Source organism: Arvicanthis niloticus, chromosome 19 (assembly GCF_011762505.2).
Source record: "Arvicanthis niloticus isolate mArvNil1 chromosome 19, mArvNil1.pat.X, whole genome shotgun sequence".
Classification (NCBI taxonomy): domain Eukaryota; kingdom Metazoa; phylum Chordata; class Mammalia; order Rodentia; family Muridae; genus Arvicanthis; species Arvicanthis niloticus.
This window is the reverse complement of record NC_047676.1, coordinates 49212918-49228393: the sequence shown is the minus strand read 5'-3', so window position 1 is coordinate 49228393 and position 15476 is coordinate 49212918. Positions and strand designations below refer to the sequence as shown.

At 36.1% G+C, this 15476-nt stretch overlaps 1 protein-coding gene across 6 annotated transcripts in view; it reads left to right on the top strand.

The window, feature by feature from the left end:
• Positions 1-15476, top strand: part of Adamts6 (ADAM metallopeptidase with thrombospondin type 1 motif 6) — a 229315-nt gene that overhangs the window by 97029 nt on the left and 116810 nt on the right. For 4 of the 6 annotated variants that reach the window (XR_013105084.1, XM_034523616.2, XM_076916238.1 and 1 more), the window contains one exon: positions 9704-9850. The exons of 1 other annotated variant lie outside the window; for it this stretch is intronic. Coding sequence is in view for 4 of the 5 variants with exons in the window: in XM_034523616.2 (XP_034379507.1) it covers positions 9704-9850 (147 nt within the window). In the remaining variant the exon portion in view is untranslated. Of the gene's footprint in view, positions 1-9703; positions 9851-12681; positions 12807-15476 lie in introns of those variants that run through there. One more of the 6 variants, XM_034523618.2, reaches the window with a different exon arrangement.

Sequence of the window (15476 nt, the reverse complement as noted above, 5' to 3'; positions counted from 1 at the left end):
TTAATTTGTGAAATAAATGAAATAGTGCTATGAGGGCCATTTCTGAAAACAATAACAATTTATATGGTTACTTATATCATCTTTTGTTTCATGGTCATGAAATGAGCCACTGATTGGCTTCAAACATTTAAACATAAATTTATAAAGTCAATTTAGCCATATTGTATAATTGAGCTGAGAGGAAAATCAATTTCTAACTTGTAGAACAAACTGCTCTATGTATGTGTTCCTATTAGACATTTGCTTCTTTTGAAAATGTTTTACTCTTTCCCTCTCCCTCTTTAACTCCCTCTTCCTCCCCTCTCTCTATGTTGTGTGTATGTGTTTGTGCATGTGTAGTCGTGTGTATAGAGCATATGATAGTGCACGTGTCCTCTGTGTTGTGTGTGTGTGTTTGTGCATGTGTAGTCGTGTGTATAGAGTGTATGATAGTGCATGTGTCCTCTGTGCTGTGTGTATGTGTTTGTGCATGTGTAGTCGTGTGTATAGAGCATATGATAGTGCATGTGTCCTCTGTGTTGTGTGTGTGTGTTTGTGCATGTGTAGTCGTGTGTATAGAGTGTATGATAGTGCATGTGTCCTCTGTGTTGTGTGTATGTGTTTGTGCATGTGTAGTCGTGTGTATAGAGCATATGATAGTGCACGTGTCCTCTGTGTTGTGTGTGTGTGTGTGTGTTTGTGCATGTGTAGTCATGTGTATAGAGCATATAATAGTGCACGTGTCCTCTGTGTTGTATGTGTTTGTGCATGTGTAGTCGTGTGTATAGAACATATGATAGTGCAAGTGTCCTCTGTGTTGTGTGTAGGTGTATTTGTACATGTGTAGTTGTGTGTATAGAGCATATGATAGTGCACATGTCCTCTGTGCTGTGTGTATGTGTTTGTGCATGTGTAGTCGTGTGTATAGAGTGTATGATAGTGCATGTGTCCTCTGTGTTGTGTGTATGTGTTTGTGCATGTGTAGTCGTGTGTATAGAGCATATGATAGTGCACGTGTCCTCTTTGTTGTGTGTATGTGTGTTTGTGCATGTGTAGTCGTGTGTATAGAGTGTATGATAGTGCAAGTGTCCTCTATTCAGTCCAAGGTTGTAAGTGAATGTCCACACCAAACTTCTATTTTTATTCACTTTACATCCCGCTCACTGCCTCCCTCCTAGTCACCCCCTCCCACAATCCTTCCCCCACCCCTCCACTTCTCCTTTGAGTGGGTGGGTGCCCCCCAGGCATTTCTTCACCTTAGCACTGCAAGTCTCTGCCAGGCTAGGCAAATACTTCCCACTGAGGCAGCTGAGCTAGAAGAACATATCCCATGTATAGGCAACAGCTTTTGAGATAGCCCCTGTTACAGTTTTTTGGGCCCCACATGAAGACCAAGCTGCACATCTGCTACATATGTGCAGGGGATGCCTAGGTCTAGGCCATGTATGCTCTTTGGTTGGTGATTCAGGTTCTGAAGTTCAGATTAGTTGACTCTATCGGTATTCTTTCGGAGTTCCTATCCTCTCCAGGGCCCGCAATCCTTACTCCTGTTCTTCCATATGAGTCCCCAAGCTCCATCCACTGTAAGTGTCTGCATCTGTCTGAGTCAGCTGCAGGGTGGAGCCTCTCAGAGGACAGCCATGCTAGACTCCTGTCTGTAAGCATGACAGTGTATCATTAATACTGTCAAAAATTGATTCTTGCCCATGGGATGCATCTCAAGTTGGGCTGGTTATTGGTTGCCCATTCCCTCAGTCTTGGCTCCATTCCCCATTACTTGTAGACAGGATAAATTTTGGGCAGAAAGTATCATGGGTAGATTGGTGTCCCTATTGCTCCACTGGAGTTCCCTCTTGGCTCTAGGAGGTAGCCTCTTCAGCTTCCATATGCTTAATGCTATGTGTCATTGCTAAGGTCACCCCCATTGATTCTTGGGATGCCTATGTCCTGCCTTCTTTTATCCCTTGTCTCTGTCACATCCTAGAAGTTCATCCCTTCCCGCATCAGTTGCAGATTTCCATTCATTTTTATGGCCATCTGGACATCTATTCTGTCTATCTCCATCCTGAATCTTCAAATTCCCTGGCCAATCCCCTCACCCACCCAGTTCATTCCCTCCATCTGACTTTTAATTACTATTTTATTCCCTCTCTCATATGATATTCAAGCATTCTTGCTGTGCCTTCCTTGTTTAGTTTCTTTGGGTCTGTGGAGTGTAACATGCTATCTGCATTTTATGGCTAATATCCACTTGTAAGTGAGTACATACATGCATGTGCTTTTGGGTCTGGATTACTTCACTCAGGATGATATTCTCAAGTTCCATCCATTTGCTGGCAAAATTCATGATGTCTTGGTTTTTAATAGCTGAATAGTGTTCCATTATGTAGATGTACCACATTTTTTTTATTCTTCAGTTGAGGGACATCTAGTTTGTTTCTAGTTTTTGGCTATTTCAAATAAAGCTACTATGAACATAGCTGATGAAGTGTCTTTGTGGGATTGTGGAACATCTTTTGGGTATATGGCCAGGAGTAGTACACCTGGGTCTTGAGATGGAACTATTTCCAGTTTTCTGAGAAACTACCAAATTGATTTCCAAAATGGTTGTACAAGTTTGCACTCCACCAGCAATGAAGGAGTGTTCCCCTTGCTCCACATCCTCTCCAGCAGGTGGTATCACTTGCACTTTTGATCTTAGCTATTCTTACCACTGTAAGATGGAATTTCAACTGTTGTTTTGATTTACATTTCCCTGATGACTAGGAGTGTGAGCATTGCTTGAAGTGCTTCTCAGCCATTCGAGATTCCCTTGTTGAGAATTCTCTGTCTAGCTTTGTACACCATATTTTTATTGGGTTATTGGGTTATTGGGTTGTTGGTATCTAATGTCTTGATTTCTTCATAAATTTTGGATATTAGTCCTCTGTCAGATGTAGGGTTGGGGAAGATTGTTTCCTAATCTGTAGGCTGCCACTTTGTCCTATTGACAGTGTCCTTTGTCTTACAGAAGCTTTGCAGTTTCATGAGGTCCCATTTATCAATTGTTGATCTAAGAAACTGAGCTACTGGTGTTTTGTCCAGGATATTGTCTCCTGTACCAATGCATTCAAGGCTATTTCCCACTTTCTCTTCTATGAGATTTAGTGTGCCCACTTTTATGTTTAGTTCCTTGATCCACTTGAACTTGAGTTTAGTGTGGAGTGATTAAGATGAATTTATCTACATTCTTCTACATGTAGTCATCCAATTAGACCAGCCCCATTTGTTGAAGATGCTTTCTTTTTCCACTGTATGGTTTTGGCTTCTTTATCAAAAAAAAAAAAAAAAAAAATCAAATGCCCATATATGTGTGGGTTTATTTCTGGCTCTTCAATTTGATTCCATTGATCACATTGATCACATGCAACTTTTTGTATGAGTTCTGAGGATTTGAATTTGGGTTTTCATGGTTGCCAGCAATCACTTTTAATCACTGAAGCATCTTTCCTGCTCTGTTCTGGGAATTGTCATTTTGAAAGCTTCCATTTGCCCATGTCATATTGCTTTAAAAACTATAGTCTCATAATAAAATTCAAATTTTTACTCCTTAAAAATCTTGATGCTGTGTTAAAACATAATTTGCATGACTCCTGAGTGATCCTCCTGCAGTGAATGAAGATCTCTCCTCATGTAATATAAGATACAGAACTTCAGCTGAGCTTTCATAAGAGGGAATGACTATTAGAGCCAAGTTATTTGAGGAGAATTGTGCCCCAAAGAAGTGATAAAAAGCCTCCTAATTTGAGGCAGGCGATAGGATGAAGCTGAATTACTAATTTATTTTTTGTATCTCTAAAGGGTGAGTTGTAATCCTTAACATTTTGCCACATGTGGTTAAAATCTCTTATTAACAAGCCTGATAAGTTTGATCCTGGGGATCCACAGGTTGCAAGAAAAGCACCAGTTCCCACACATTTTCCTCTGGTCTCCTCATGAATTACTCTATACATAACTAAGTGTAATAAGTAAACAAAAGTGTTGCTTGTGGGCTGGGGAGATGGCCCGTGGGCCAAGTGCTTTCTTTGGGGGGAAAAAATCTGAGTTTAACTCTCCAGAATCCATGCCAGAGCTGTACTGAGTGCTTAAGTATCTGTGATCCCAGTGCTTCTTTGGAGAGATGGAAGATGAGATAGAAAAATCCCCATAAGCTCCAGAGCCACATAGCCTAGTATATAGTGTGGAAAAACAACAAAGGGGTTGTGTTTCAACAGGGTTGAAAGTGAGGACCAACACTCAAGATTATGCTTTGACTTCTAAACTCACACTGTGGCACACATATAATGAACCTACACACTTGAATGCATACCCATTTACACCCAGAGATAAAAATTATACTTAAAAACTAAAGAATAAACATTCATGTCTACAGGTAGGAAAGTTAGATTAGCAACTGTTGTTTTAAATTCATAATTTCCAGCAGTAGGTAATTACTAATCTTTAAATTAATCTACAAAGCAAACCTCATTGAGTCATTTTTATTTCCATTTTTAAGCTACATCTCACAGCCACTGACTTTATTCCTTTGCCCTTGACAGTGTAGTTTTGCATGGGATAGTACAAAGTCTAAGATTCAAAAGCTTTGCCTAAGACTTTAAAAGCTCTTGGTTAAGACTTCTAGTACTTCTGTTGAATGAGAGTGAGGAGAGCAGATATTCTTGTCTGATCTTCAGCCATAGATGAGAAGCACTCAAGTTTCACCCGTGTGATGTCAGGCATAAGATTATGGTTTCTGGCCTGACGTGTGCTTTATTGTTGCTTGCAGACATCATTTGTTGCAGCTTTTTAATATGTAAAAAAAAAAAAAAAAACCTGCCAAATTTTACAATAGCTTTTTTGCACTCACTGAAATTATGATGTAATTTATTTAAAAGCCAATTTTTAATGTGCTGTAAAATATGTGTAAGTATCTTTACCATCCTTGAATACCAGAAATGGATTCATTCAGGAAAAAAATCAAAAATTATAGAAGCATGAATATAGTAATGGCCTAATAAAGTAACTATGTTTTCATATCACAAACATATCCTCTTTAAAAAAAAAAAAAAAAACTAAGCTAGCATGGTTTCCACCATTTTCTTCTGTATAATCAACAAGGTTCTGTTTAATGAAAACTTTGATTCCTAATTAAATTCATTATACTCGGTTTATATTATAATATTTTTGTGAGCTAAGTTTATCATAGGCACTTAGGTAAAAGCTACTGGATAGCTTTGCAGGTAAGAGAACTTGAGCAAGTCTAGAGCTCACTCATGTATAGTTCAAGGAGAAAACCAGCTCCACAACACAGTCTTCTCAGTGTTGAACATGCATGTGCTATGGCTTGTTCATGTCCACATCATGTACACATATACTAACCATAATTAAAATTAAAATAGAACTTATATAAAGATATATTTAAGAAATTGTTCGTTTGGGAGTTCTGTGGATAGCTGTAAGTTTTCCCTCAAAACATGGAATATAATGGTGATAACTGATGTTGAGGTTTTCTGGCATAGAAATAATAGAAATGAGACTAAGTCATGTGAACAAGACAGACAAGGTTTCTTGATTAAAACTTTATTTTGAGCCAGCTGACTTAAGTCAAAGGAAACCAGCACTGACCAGACATAATCAGGCAGCTTTTATTAATTTCCTCAGCAAACCAAAGTTTCGTAATTGTCCATTAGTCATGCATGGACAGTTTCCAAAGGTTCTCTTCTTATGTGCAAACATTGGGTTTGCTGTACTAATGGGTCATTAACATTGATTCAGAAAGTCCTGAGTTCTATCTGGCATTATCATCTTGCATGAATGGCCTAACCCTATGGATCGGATGAGGAACTTTAAGTGCTGGAGTTAATAAGAAAGTCTAAAGGTGGCTAGAAGACACGCAATTGTTCCAGGGAGTGGGTAGGCAAAGTAGTTACTTAGCCTTCTGTTATAATCTTAGACAAATATTTTTTCTTTCTTTCTTTTTTTAATTGGTTATTTTACTCATTTACAATGTAGATGTTATCCCCTTTCCCTATTTCCCCTCCCTAGAACCCCCCTATCCCATCTCCTCCTCCTTTATGCTTTTTTTTTTTTTGAGTGTGTCAGGATTCTTTTATTTTCAAATTCTTTATGGTAAAGGTTTTTTTTAATATTTTTAATTGGATATTTTATTTACATTTCAGATGTAATCCCCTTCCCCCCCACCCAGGGACCCCCTATCACATCCCCCCTCCTCCTGCTTCTATGAGGATATACCCCCACCCACCCTCCCACTCCCACTTCCCCACCCACAATTTCCCCCAGACTGGGGTGTCCAGGCTTCACTGGACCAAGGACTTCCTCACCCACCTATACCTGACAATGTCATCTTCTGTCTTAGGTTGGTAAGGCTCTGTGCAGAATCTTACCCACCCTTGGCTTGCCAACCTGTTAATTTAATAACTCTGTCTGGGGGTCCATTTTCAGGTTCAAGCCATGTACTTAACTGCCAACATGTTGATGTTGTTGAAGAAAAGCTTTAACACAATGGGCAGGAATAAAAGTATTCCCAGGACAAAAACAGCTAGCATGATCAAGCTATATATGCCATTTTTGAAGCTTGGCCAAAATAGAAATACTGACCTCAGGCCTCAGGTAATTTTATCTGCAGTATCTACCGTATCAACGTTCAGCAGAGCAGCATTCTTGAAATTCATAAGCTGCCTACGTATCATTAAAACATCCCGAGAGGTGTTAGAATTATGCCAAATACACTGCACGTGTCATTAAACTTCCTAATTATAATGACTACCACTGTAATTTGTAGATACCACACACCAAAGTTAAATCAGAATCAGATAAACCATCTAAATAGTCCTATAACCACTAAAGAAATAGCAGCAGTCATTAAAAGTCTCCCTACCAAAAAAGCCCAGGACCCGATGGTTTTAGTGCAGAATTCTATCAGACCTTCCAAGAAGACCTAATATCAATTCTCTATAAACTATTCCACAAAATAGAGACAGAAGGAACACTACCCAATTCATTTTATGAAGCCACAATTATGTTCATATCTTTTTTCTTTTTGTTTTCCATTTTCTTTTTTTTTCTATTTCTTTCTTAGTTTTATTCTTTCTTTTTTTGTGTGTGTAACAAATCTTTTTCTGAAATGTTTAGCATCTCCATATGAAGAGCTGAATAGTGTGATACAAATCTGGAGGCAGCTAAATGAGCAGTCATGGTATAAACAGAGAGATGACAAGTCTATGATCTTAGTTTATTCATTTATCCTTTAGCTCTAGGTTTCAGTTACTAGACAGTGTTTGATGAACAGGCGTGAGCTTGCTGTAGAGTTCTGTGGAGAGGATCCAGAGTAGGAGTGGGTTATAGGGAGGTAGGAGGTGAGGATTGCCCTATGTAGTGTACATAAGGGAAATTATAAAATAGACAACTGAATAAATATGTACACTTGTAATCCCATCTCTTGGTAGATGAAAATGGGAAGATCATGTGTGTGAGGCCAGCTAGAGCTAAATTCAGAGACAGTATGTCTCAAGAAATAGAAGGCTTCATTTGTTAACAAAAGTAGCTGTCAAGTTTTTGCAAAGTGACCCATGAAACTGTTAGAATTCACAGTCAGAGGTATTATCAAAGCTAGGAGGAAGAAATAATATATTGCTCTGATATGTATGTCTTCCAATGTATGATTTTCCAAGTAATTGAAGAGCAATGGAAACTAGAGGGTTTTCTAAAGGTTTTTGTTGTTGTTTTTGTTCCATTAACCCCTTGTGTTGTTGTCTGTGTAGCTATCTCAAACCCAAGTGGTTCTATCTTGGTTTAATCTGGAGCAGCTCCTCAAATGTAAGCCTTCTAGTTAGTGGCCTAATGTGGTGTTTTGTGGGTAACAGGCAAGGACCTAGAATTTATATGTCTCTGGTCTCCTTGAGGTGGTTCCTGCTAGTTCTAATCGAGACTATATTACCTATACAGATAGTAACACAGTTTCATGGACAGGTGGAATCCCTACTTCAAAAGAGGTTTAGTACTAGCCAGGGTGTCAGACTTATGTCAAATAAATTGTTTTTGTTTTTTTTTTTTAATTCTGACACCAAATATTTTCATTTGTCTTCCTTTTTGGCAGCTGGGCTTCTGTACTCCAAGGCAATGTAGCATTGCATTATGACTGTGTGAACGATATATCTATCTTTTATAAGATGACAGAAATATGACATTAAAAGTAGAAGCTTGCATTTTTATGCATTGTTAGTAGTGGGTCAATATTGGTTCCCTTACCTACCTATATGACATGTGCCTACCTACATGACACTCATCTAAAAGGAAGTCACTTTTAACTTTATAACATGTGAAAAGAATAATAGTCGGGTTAATACAGAAGTGTCAGCCTTACACAGAGGAATATTAGAGTTTCTTGAATTTTACATTTAAATTATTTTTACTCAAATTGTGTGGATTTGACTGTACCTAATTCAACTTGAAATTCTGCCTTAATATTCCTAGAAGATCATTCAAGAAATGATGTATTGATGTCAAATTAGAATGATAAGTATTAGTGTTTGGGGAAGGCAATTTGTTTTAATTGAGGGCTCTGGATACGCTCAAATTTCTTCTCTTTGTTTATGTTACTTCCTGCACATGAATTAGCAGCTTCTCCTTTCTATCCCCATATGTATTTCATTTCACTCATTCACAATGTCCTTTTGCTCATTGGCCTATCTTCTTTCTAAACATAGCTTTAATCTCACTTGTCAGATGAAAATCTAAGTGCTTTCACTGTCAAAGAGAGCAGGTGTTTATATTTGTATTTATTAACTGCCTTGTATTTGCCTGTTCTGAACTACCTGTCCAGGGTTTCCTACAACAACTCTCCTTATCTATTGTGTGCTTAAATTAGTTTTTCACCATGACACATATATTAGAATGTAATACTGTAAATATAAATTATTTTTTGAATAGTCAATTTAATCACCTGACTCCTTATGTAGTGAACATATCCATCTCAGTTTTTTTTTATTAAAGTGTATTTTGAGTTCACTAGACTTTAGGACAGGGGAAAATATGGCAAAAAAAAAAAAAAAAGAAGAAGAAGAAGAAGAAAAATCTTTGAAAAGTGGAGTCCATGGCAAAGAAAAGCCACAATCTTTAAAAATGCCAGGTTTTCAAAATGTATTTTGAAAACACACAGGGATATAAGTTATGTATTACACTCTCTTTCAACATTGCTCATAAAAGGGAGTGTCTATGAGTGGCCAGCACCCATACCTCAGTGAATCTTTCTATGTAATTCCCTTTTGTATTGAATACAGTAAAATGAACATTACTAACATGTAAATGTGGAGTTTGTAAAAAAAAAAAATTAACACAATTTTTAATGGGTCATTCATTTTGCTAAATTTCAGTTATCTCATCTGTGAAGTACACATTACCATACATGTCCTTTTATTCTGAAGGAGCAATTGAATCATGCGATATTTAACATGTGAGAAAATATGACAAATGCAAAGAGAGTCAGACATACATTGTATCATTGAATAATTCTTCTTTTTAATATTAATCCTCATTACTTTAAAGGACTTGTTTTTCTTGATCAAAATCAACTATTGATGTAACTAATAAATGACCCTAACAGGAAATATAGGATATGTAATCAGCTTGTTTTATTTTTCTTATTTCTTTCTTTTATGTCTCTTCTGTTTCTTCCTCATTAAAACAGTTTTGGTATGAACCATGATGGAATTGGAAATTCTTGTGGGACCAAAGGTCATGAGGCAGCAAAACTTATGGCAGCTCATATTACTGCAAATACCAATCCCTTTTCCTGGTCTGCCTGCAGCAGAGACTATATCACCAGCTTTCTAGAGTAAGTAATCTCTGGAGAGGGATGATAAATTAATTGTTCTAGAAGTAACTCATTGTGGGATGCCTAATGTATAGTGCTTCAAATTTTGTATGGGTAGTTTTTATAGGGCCCACTTACATTTCAGGCTGCTCCCACATTTTTAAATAAATCATTGTGGCACGTTTTCTAGGTCTCATACAAGTAGTGAATAAGCTAGAAGTGGGATAAGAATATACGTGCAATTGATGTAATGAATGACTAGAATTTTCAGTAAATTGGAAAGCATTTTCAGAAAGAATTTGCATTCATATAATTTAATAGAGAATAACTCCATCTTTTGCACAGTTGGGGAACTTCTTCATGGTTCTTTCCATCTCAATTCCCAGAATCTGGTTCTATGTGTGTTATAAATGTGATTGGCACAAGCATGACTATGTTTAGAAAACCTGGTCCCATGCATGTTATAAATGTGAGTGAGCACTGCTCAGCTCATTCATGTGTACTCACACTGGATTTAGGACCCAGTGGACTTGACTGTTGTTTTCTCTGAGGCCTTCCATATTAGTTTATCGTTTTAATCTTAAGGTTCTGAGTTTTAAAATGAATTTAAATCACAATACTTGTATCACTAGAGGTTGTGTATATAATAATATTCAAGACTATAATATGTAAATCAATGGATATTTATTAAAATTATAAGCATTACTATTTTAAGTAACATCAGAGTTGCAATAGTTTATTACTATACCATTAGTTTAGATGTGTTGTTCCAGGTTTTTCCATGGGGAGGTAGGATTGAAAGTAAAACAGGCATGAACAAAGGGCATTTAGAACAATCAACATTTTTTTCAGAAAGTAGCTTATATTTTACTTTATATTAACACAATTGTATTATAAAAGTTTTAAATTAGGACAGCTTACATAGGATTAAATTATGTCTTAAAAGTTTGTTTAACTAATAATAGCCAGGTCATATAGTCTGAGAATTTATAATTACATAGAAAAGAAAGTTTACCCAGCACAAATCATGTTTCAAAAATCAAAAGATTAATGTTGAAAATAGACCTTAAAAAATGTATTGGCACAATAATTCAATTTGGAATTCATTTAAAAAATGTTGTCCTGAACAACTATATTATGGACTAACAATATTTAATCTTAGTAAGAAAACATTACAATATTATACTTGCCTTGTGCTAGACTGAGTAAAGTGTTATATAAAAAGACAATAAAGAATTTATTTGACATGTTTGGTAATTTTTAATTCAAAGCAATGACAACATCATTTTAAAGATAGTTTGGATAAATTCATTTACATAAGTTGTGAACACTATTGAACTTCTCCTTTTATACAAACCTGACCAGATCGGAAATTTCCCTCTTGTCTTTGCATTTGTTTTCAGATTACAATCTCAATCTCTATCATCATAAAGATACATTGTGTAACATGCTCAGTATTTGTGTGTATTTTTAATAGCAGTCCTTTTGATTTTTAAAATTACAATTTCATCCCCTCTGTATTCTGTTTCTGTCACATTGGCGATTATATAGCTCTTTAGCAAATACCAGCTCTGCATGCTAAATAGAAGGAGTACAGTCTAATAAACATAATAAATGTTATGTGTTTTTATGTACTAAAAACATACAGAAGCATAGATATATGGACTACTTTTGAACTCCTGCCAAGGCTTGTGTAGTTGGAACTGTATTATGGCTGTTAAGACACTACAAAGGGGACTCTAGATTGCTAGTAATATACAGTGAAATGACCACTGGTTTGGTGAGAGATGTAGAACTATTAATGTTTGCATTATAGCAGTCCATTGGATTAATTAAAAGAATTAATTCAAAGGCATTCCTGAATCTTCATTGCTTTCCTGTATTTTGTATTTATAAGCAGAATGAGTGTTGACAGGATTCTAATGATCTTATTTATCCTACATTGTATAACAAGGGTTCTTTTGTACATTCTCATGAAAATTCCTAAAGTTAAAGCCACTAGGAAATACTTAAAAAAGAAAGAAGAAAAGAAAAGGAAAGAAAAAAGGCTTGGGAGAAAAATAAGATTTCCTTCTCTTAAAATAAACTTAAGTAACTAAATCTTTTTTGTTGTTGTTTTGTTTTGTTTTTTTGAGACAGGGTTTCTCTGTGTAGCCCTGGCTGTCCTGGAACTCACTCTGTAGACCAGGCTGGCCTTGAACTCAGAAATCCACCTGCCTCTGCCTCCCAAGTGCTGGGATTAAAGGTGTGCGCCACCACTGCCCGACGTAACTAAATCTTATTATAATTTGTCCAAGCAATAAGGGGTTTTAAACACTAACCTCATTATAAAGATCACTTCACAGGAGCACAAAGATAAAATAGTAATTTTAAAAAGTCTTTGTTCTGTTTCCTATTCAATGAGCTTAATTGTTTTAACAGCTATGAATGATATATCTATATCTGCATCTGCATTTATATTTAAATTCAGAGACTTTTTTATTTTGATCAATGATTATTTACATCTATGTTTTGTAGTTGGCTCAAAAGATTCATAGGACTTTATTTTAGCTTTTTCTTTCAAGAGAAAGAAACCTTGAATAACTGTTAAGGAACTGCTACCCAGTCAACAAAATACATACCTTCCTCTACTTAGAGAGTGTATAGGATAGGGTGATGGAGGACTTAACAATGAGCTTCTATGACTTATAGAAATCCATTATTTACTGCTTATCTGGAAAAACAAAAAGACATGGCCTTAAAATGCCACTAGAATACAGTCTCTCATATCATTCTGCAACACTAGGTGCTATTGATCAGTCAGGGGATGGTGTTTACCAACTCCCAATATTTTTTTTCAGATTTCTTAAACTCGGTGATTCAATAAGTGGTTCATGAATCGCCCAGAAGCCGTCCTGATTAAATAATAAAGAACCCATTTCCGTTAAAATGGACGTGTTATGCCAGCTTCTGATGTTTTCCGAAGACGGCTTTGCAGGTAGTGTCTTTCCTATCTGCCTGCGGGACCCCCTTATTTACTTATTCAGAAAATACAAAAAGATCAACCTGGTATGAAGGCTTAACTCATTGACTATGGGCTAGTTTACCAGGCTGTGAAAAGCATCTAGCTGTAACTTAGGACATATTTCTATTCGTTCCCAACCACTTAGAAGTAGTTCAGAGAAATTTCATATTCTTTCTAAAAGATACGGGAGCTTTGTGAGTCATCTTTTACCATATTTAAATTTTGTAAAATTGCTTGAACTCTCAGGTAGCTATATCACAATTTCTTGCCCTTTCAAGTTATATACAGAATTCGTTTCACACAGGGTGGAAGCTGATTGAATGTATTGAATGTCATTGTTAGGACTGAAGGAGAATTAGGAAGAGGGGTGAGAGAAGGAATGTACAATGGACAAAATAGCCAAAGGACTCACAGTTGCTCTAAAAGTTGCTTTTGAAGATTATCATTACTCCATTAAATGGAAAACAACTTCTTAAGTGGAGCCTCCCTCCTCCCCAAAACAGTGTAGTATCCAAGAAATAACCTGGTAGAACAGGGTTTCCTTCAGTATATGTGACACACGTTGAGACCCTTGCTCTCATCAAGAGTATCTTTGACAAGGTGTAATTATATGTAGAGTAGGTATAGAGTAAGCCATTAACAGCACAAAATTTGTATATTTGAAACTTCAAGTCAATTATATTCAGTCATCTATGGTGCACAGTGAATGACAGGAAAAAGAGGTTTGAATTTAGATCACATACTTGTTTGCACTTGCCTGACTGTCTTTACACTGTTATATTTAGTTGAACCATAGTTAGTTTCATAACAGACGATAAAGCTACTTATGAGAAGATATTAGATAAAAGACATTTAACTTGATGTAATGATATAAACCCAATTCCTGCTTAACTCAAGTATCAGCATACCTTTGTGAAAACACAGGTGGCATTAAATTACACTACTGTTAAGGCACTGTAAGATATGCCATTCTTAGGCAGACATCCTTTCAGACTGGCCTACCGTATTGCATGTAATTTGAAAAAAACATGCTTCCTCCTTTGCCTGGGGCGCACATCAGGCTTAGCTCCACCAAAGCAAGCTGGCGCCTTTCCCAAGAGCTGGGTTGGCTCCCCAGGGTCCTCCTGGATAGCTTTGCTAAGCAGCTATCAACCGCCCCTTCTCTCTTTCTCTTGCCCACCTTAGCTCCACGGAAGAAAAACACTAGAACACTTTGTTATTTTAAAACTTGCCAGGTATCACAATTGCTGGGCAAAGAAATTTCTAGCCCTAAATTTATCAACTAACCTATATCTGTCATCCACTGGTGGCAGAGGTCGTAGGTTCTGGTTGCCCTAAGACCTTACATGGCTCTTGCATCCTCCTTGTTCCAAAGCCTCTTTCTAAGAGCCCCTCCTCTCTCCCTGCTTCTGCTCTTTCTCCTCCTCCTGGGCCCGGAAGTCACACTTTAAAAAATATGCAACAAAACTATATAGACTAAAGCTCTATTCTTTATATCCTTTTTAGTAAGAGTAAATTTTCAATCTCAATTAGCAATACATTCTCATGTGTTCTGGAAACAAAGCCAGGAAGATATATTGAGTAAAGATCTAGAAATGTTAGTGGAAGACTGAAATTTGGTTTCTGTTCTTGTTTTCAGAGTTGACTTTGGGACTCTGAATAAAGGCTTACTAAATTAGAAGTAGGCTGTATAAAATTACTTTGAGTTTTGGAAATATAAATATACCATGATTTACTATGAATTTTTCATAATCAGATGAAGATATATATTCTTAAACTGATATATACTTTGCCTTGTCTCAGAAACGTAAATAAAATAAAAATATAGGATGAATTTAATAATTATCTATATTTCCAAGATATTAACTAAGATTTGGATTTTTGTTGAGAAATATGAACAGTTAAAAAGTAATTATAGATTTAATTTTATGCATATAGCTTTACATTGAATAAATATATTTTAATAGTGAGTTATAGTCTCTTGTGGATGAAGCCTTAATAGTTCTGTATATTTACTATTAAATGCAGTTTATGTTTTCTGAATGGAAAAATTTTATGTGACCCACCCCCAGGTAAAAAAAAAATCTATCTTAATAAATACTTTTAATGAGAAAATTCCAGAAAATATATATGCATTTATCACTACTTTTGTTATTTTGATACTAGCATGGATTATACTAAGCTTACTATAGCAATATGCATCTCAATTAACTAGATTCTAGATTAAACCAGAATTTTTCATAGCTTCTGTTTTGTTATAAGAATATTATAAAGTATAAGGCTATATAATGTTTTTATAAAAAGAAATTAGAAATCCCAGATATATTGTTATATGAGCAAATATGTTATATTACTCAGTCTTTTTTTTTTTTTTTTTGGTTTTTTTGAGAGAGGGTTTTTCTGTGTAGCCCTGGTTGTCCTGAAACTCACTCTGTAGACCAGGCTGGCCTCGAACTCAGAAATCCGCCTGCCTCTGCCTCCCAAGTGCTGGGATTAAAGGCGTGTGCCACCACTGCCCGACATTACTCAGTCTTAAATGGAGTATTAAAAAACAACAAAGTACACAGGCAAAAAAGAAAGATGTCTCTCACAGCTACAATACTGAGAAAAAGAATAAAATATTAAAGGAAAATCTGTAGAATA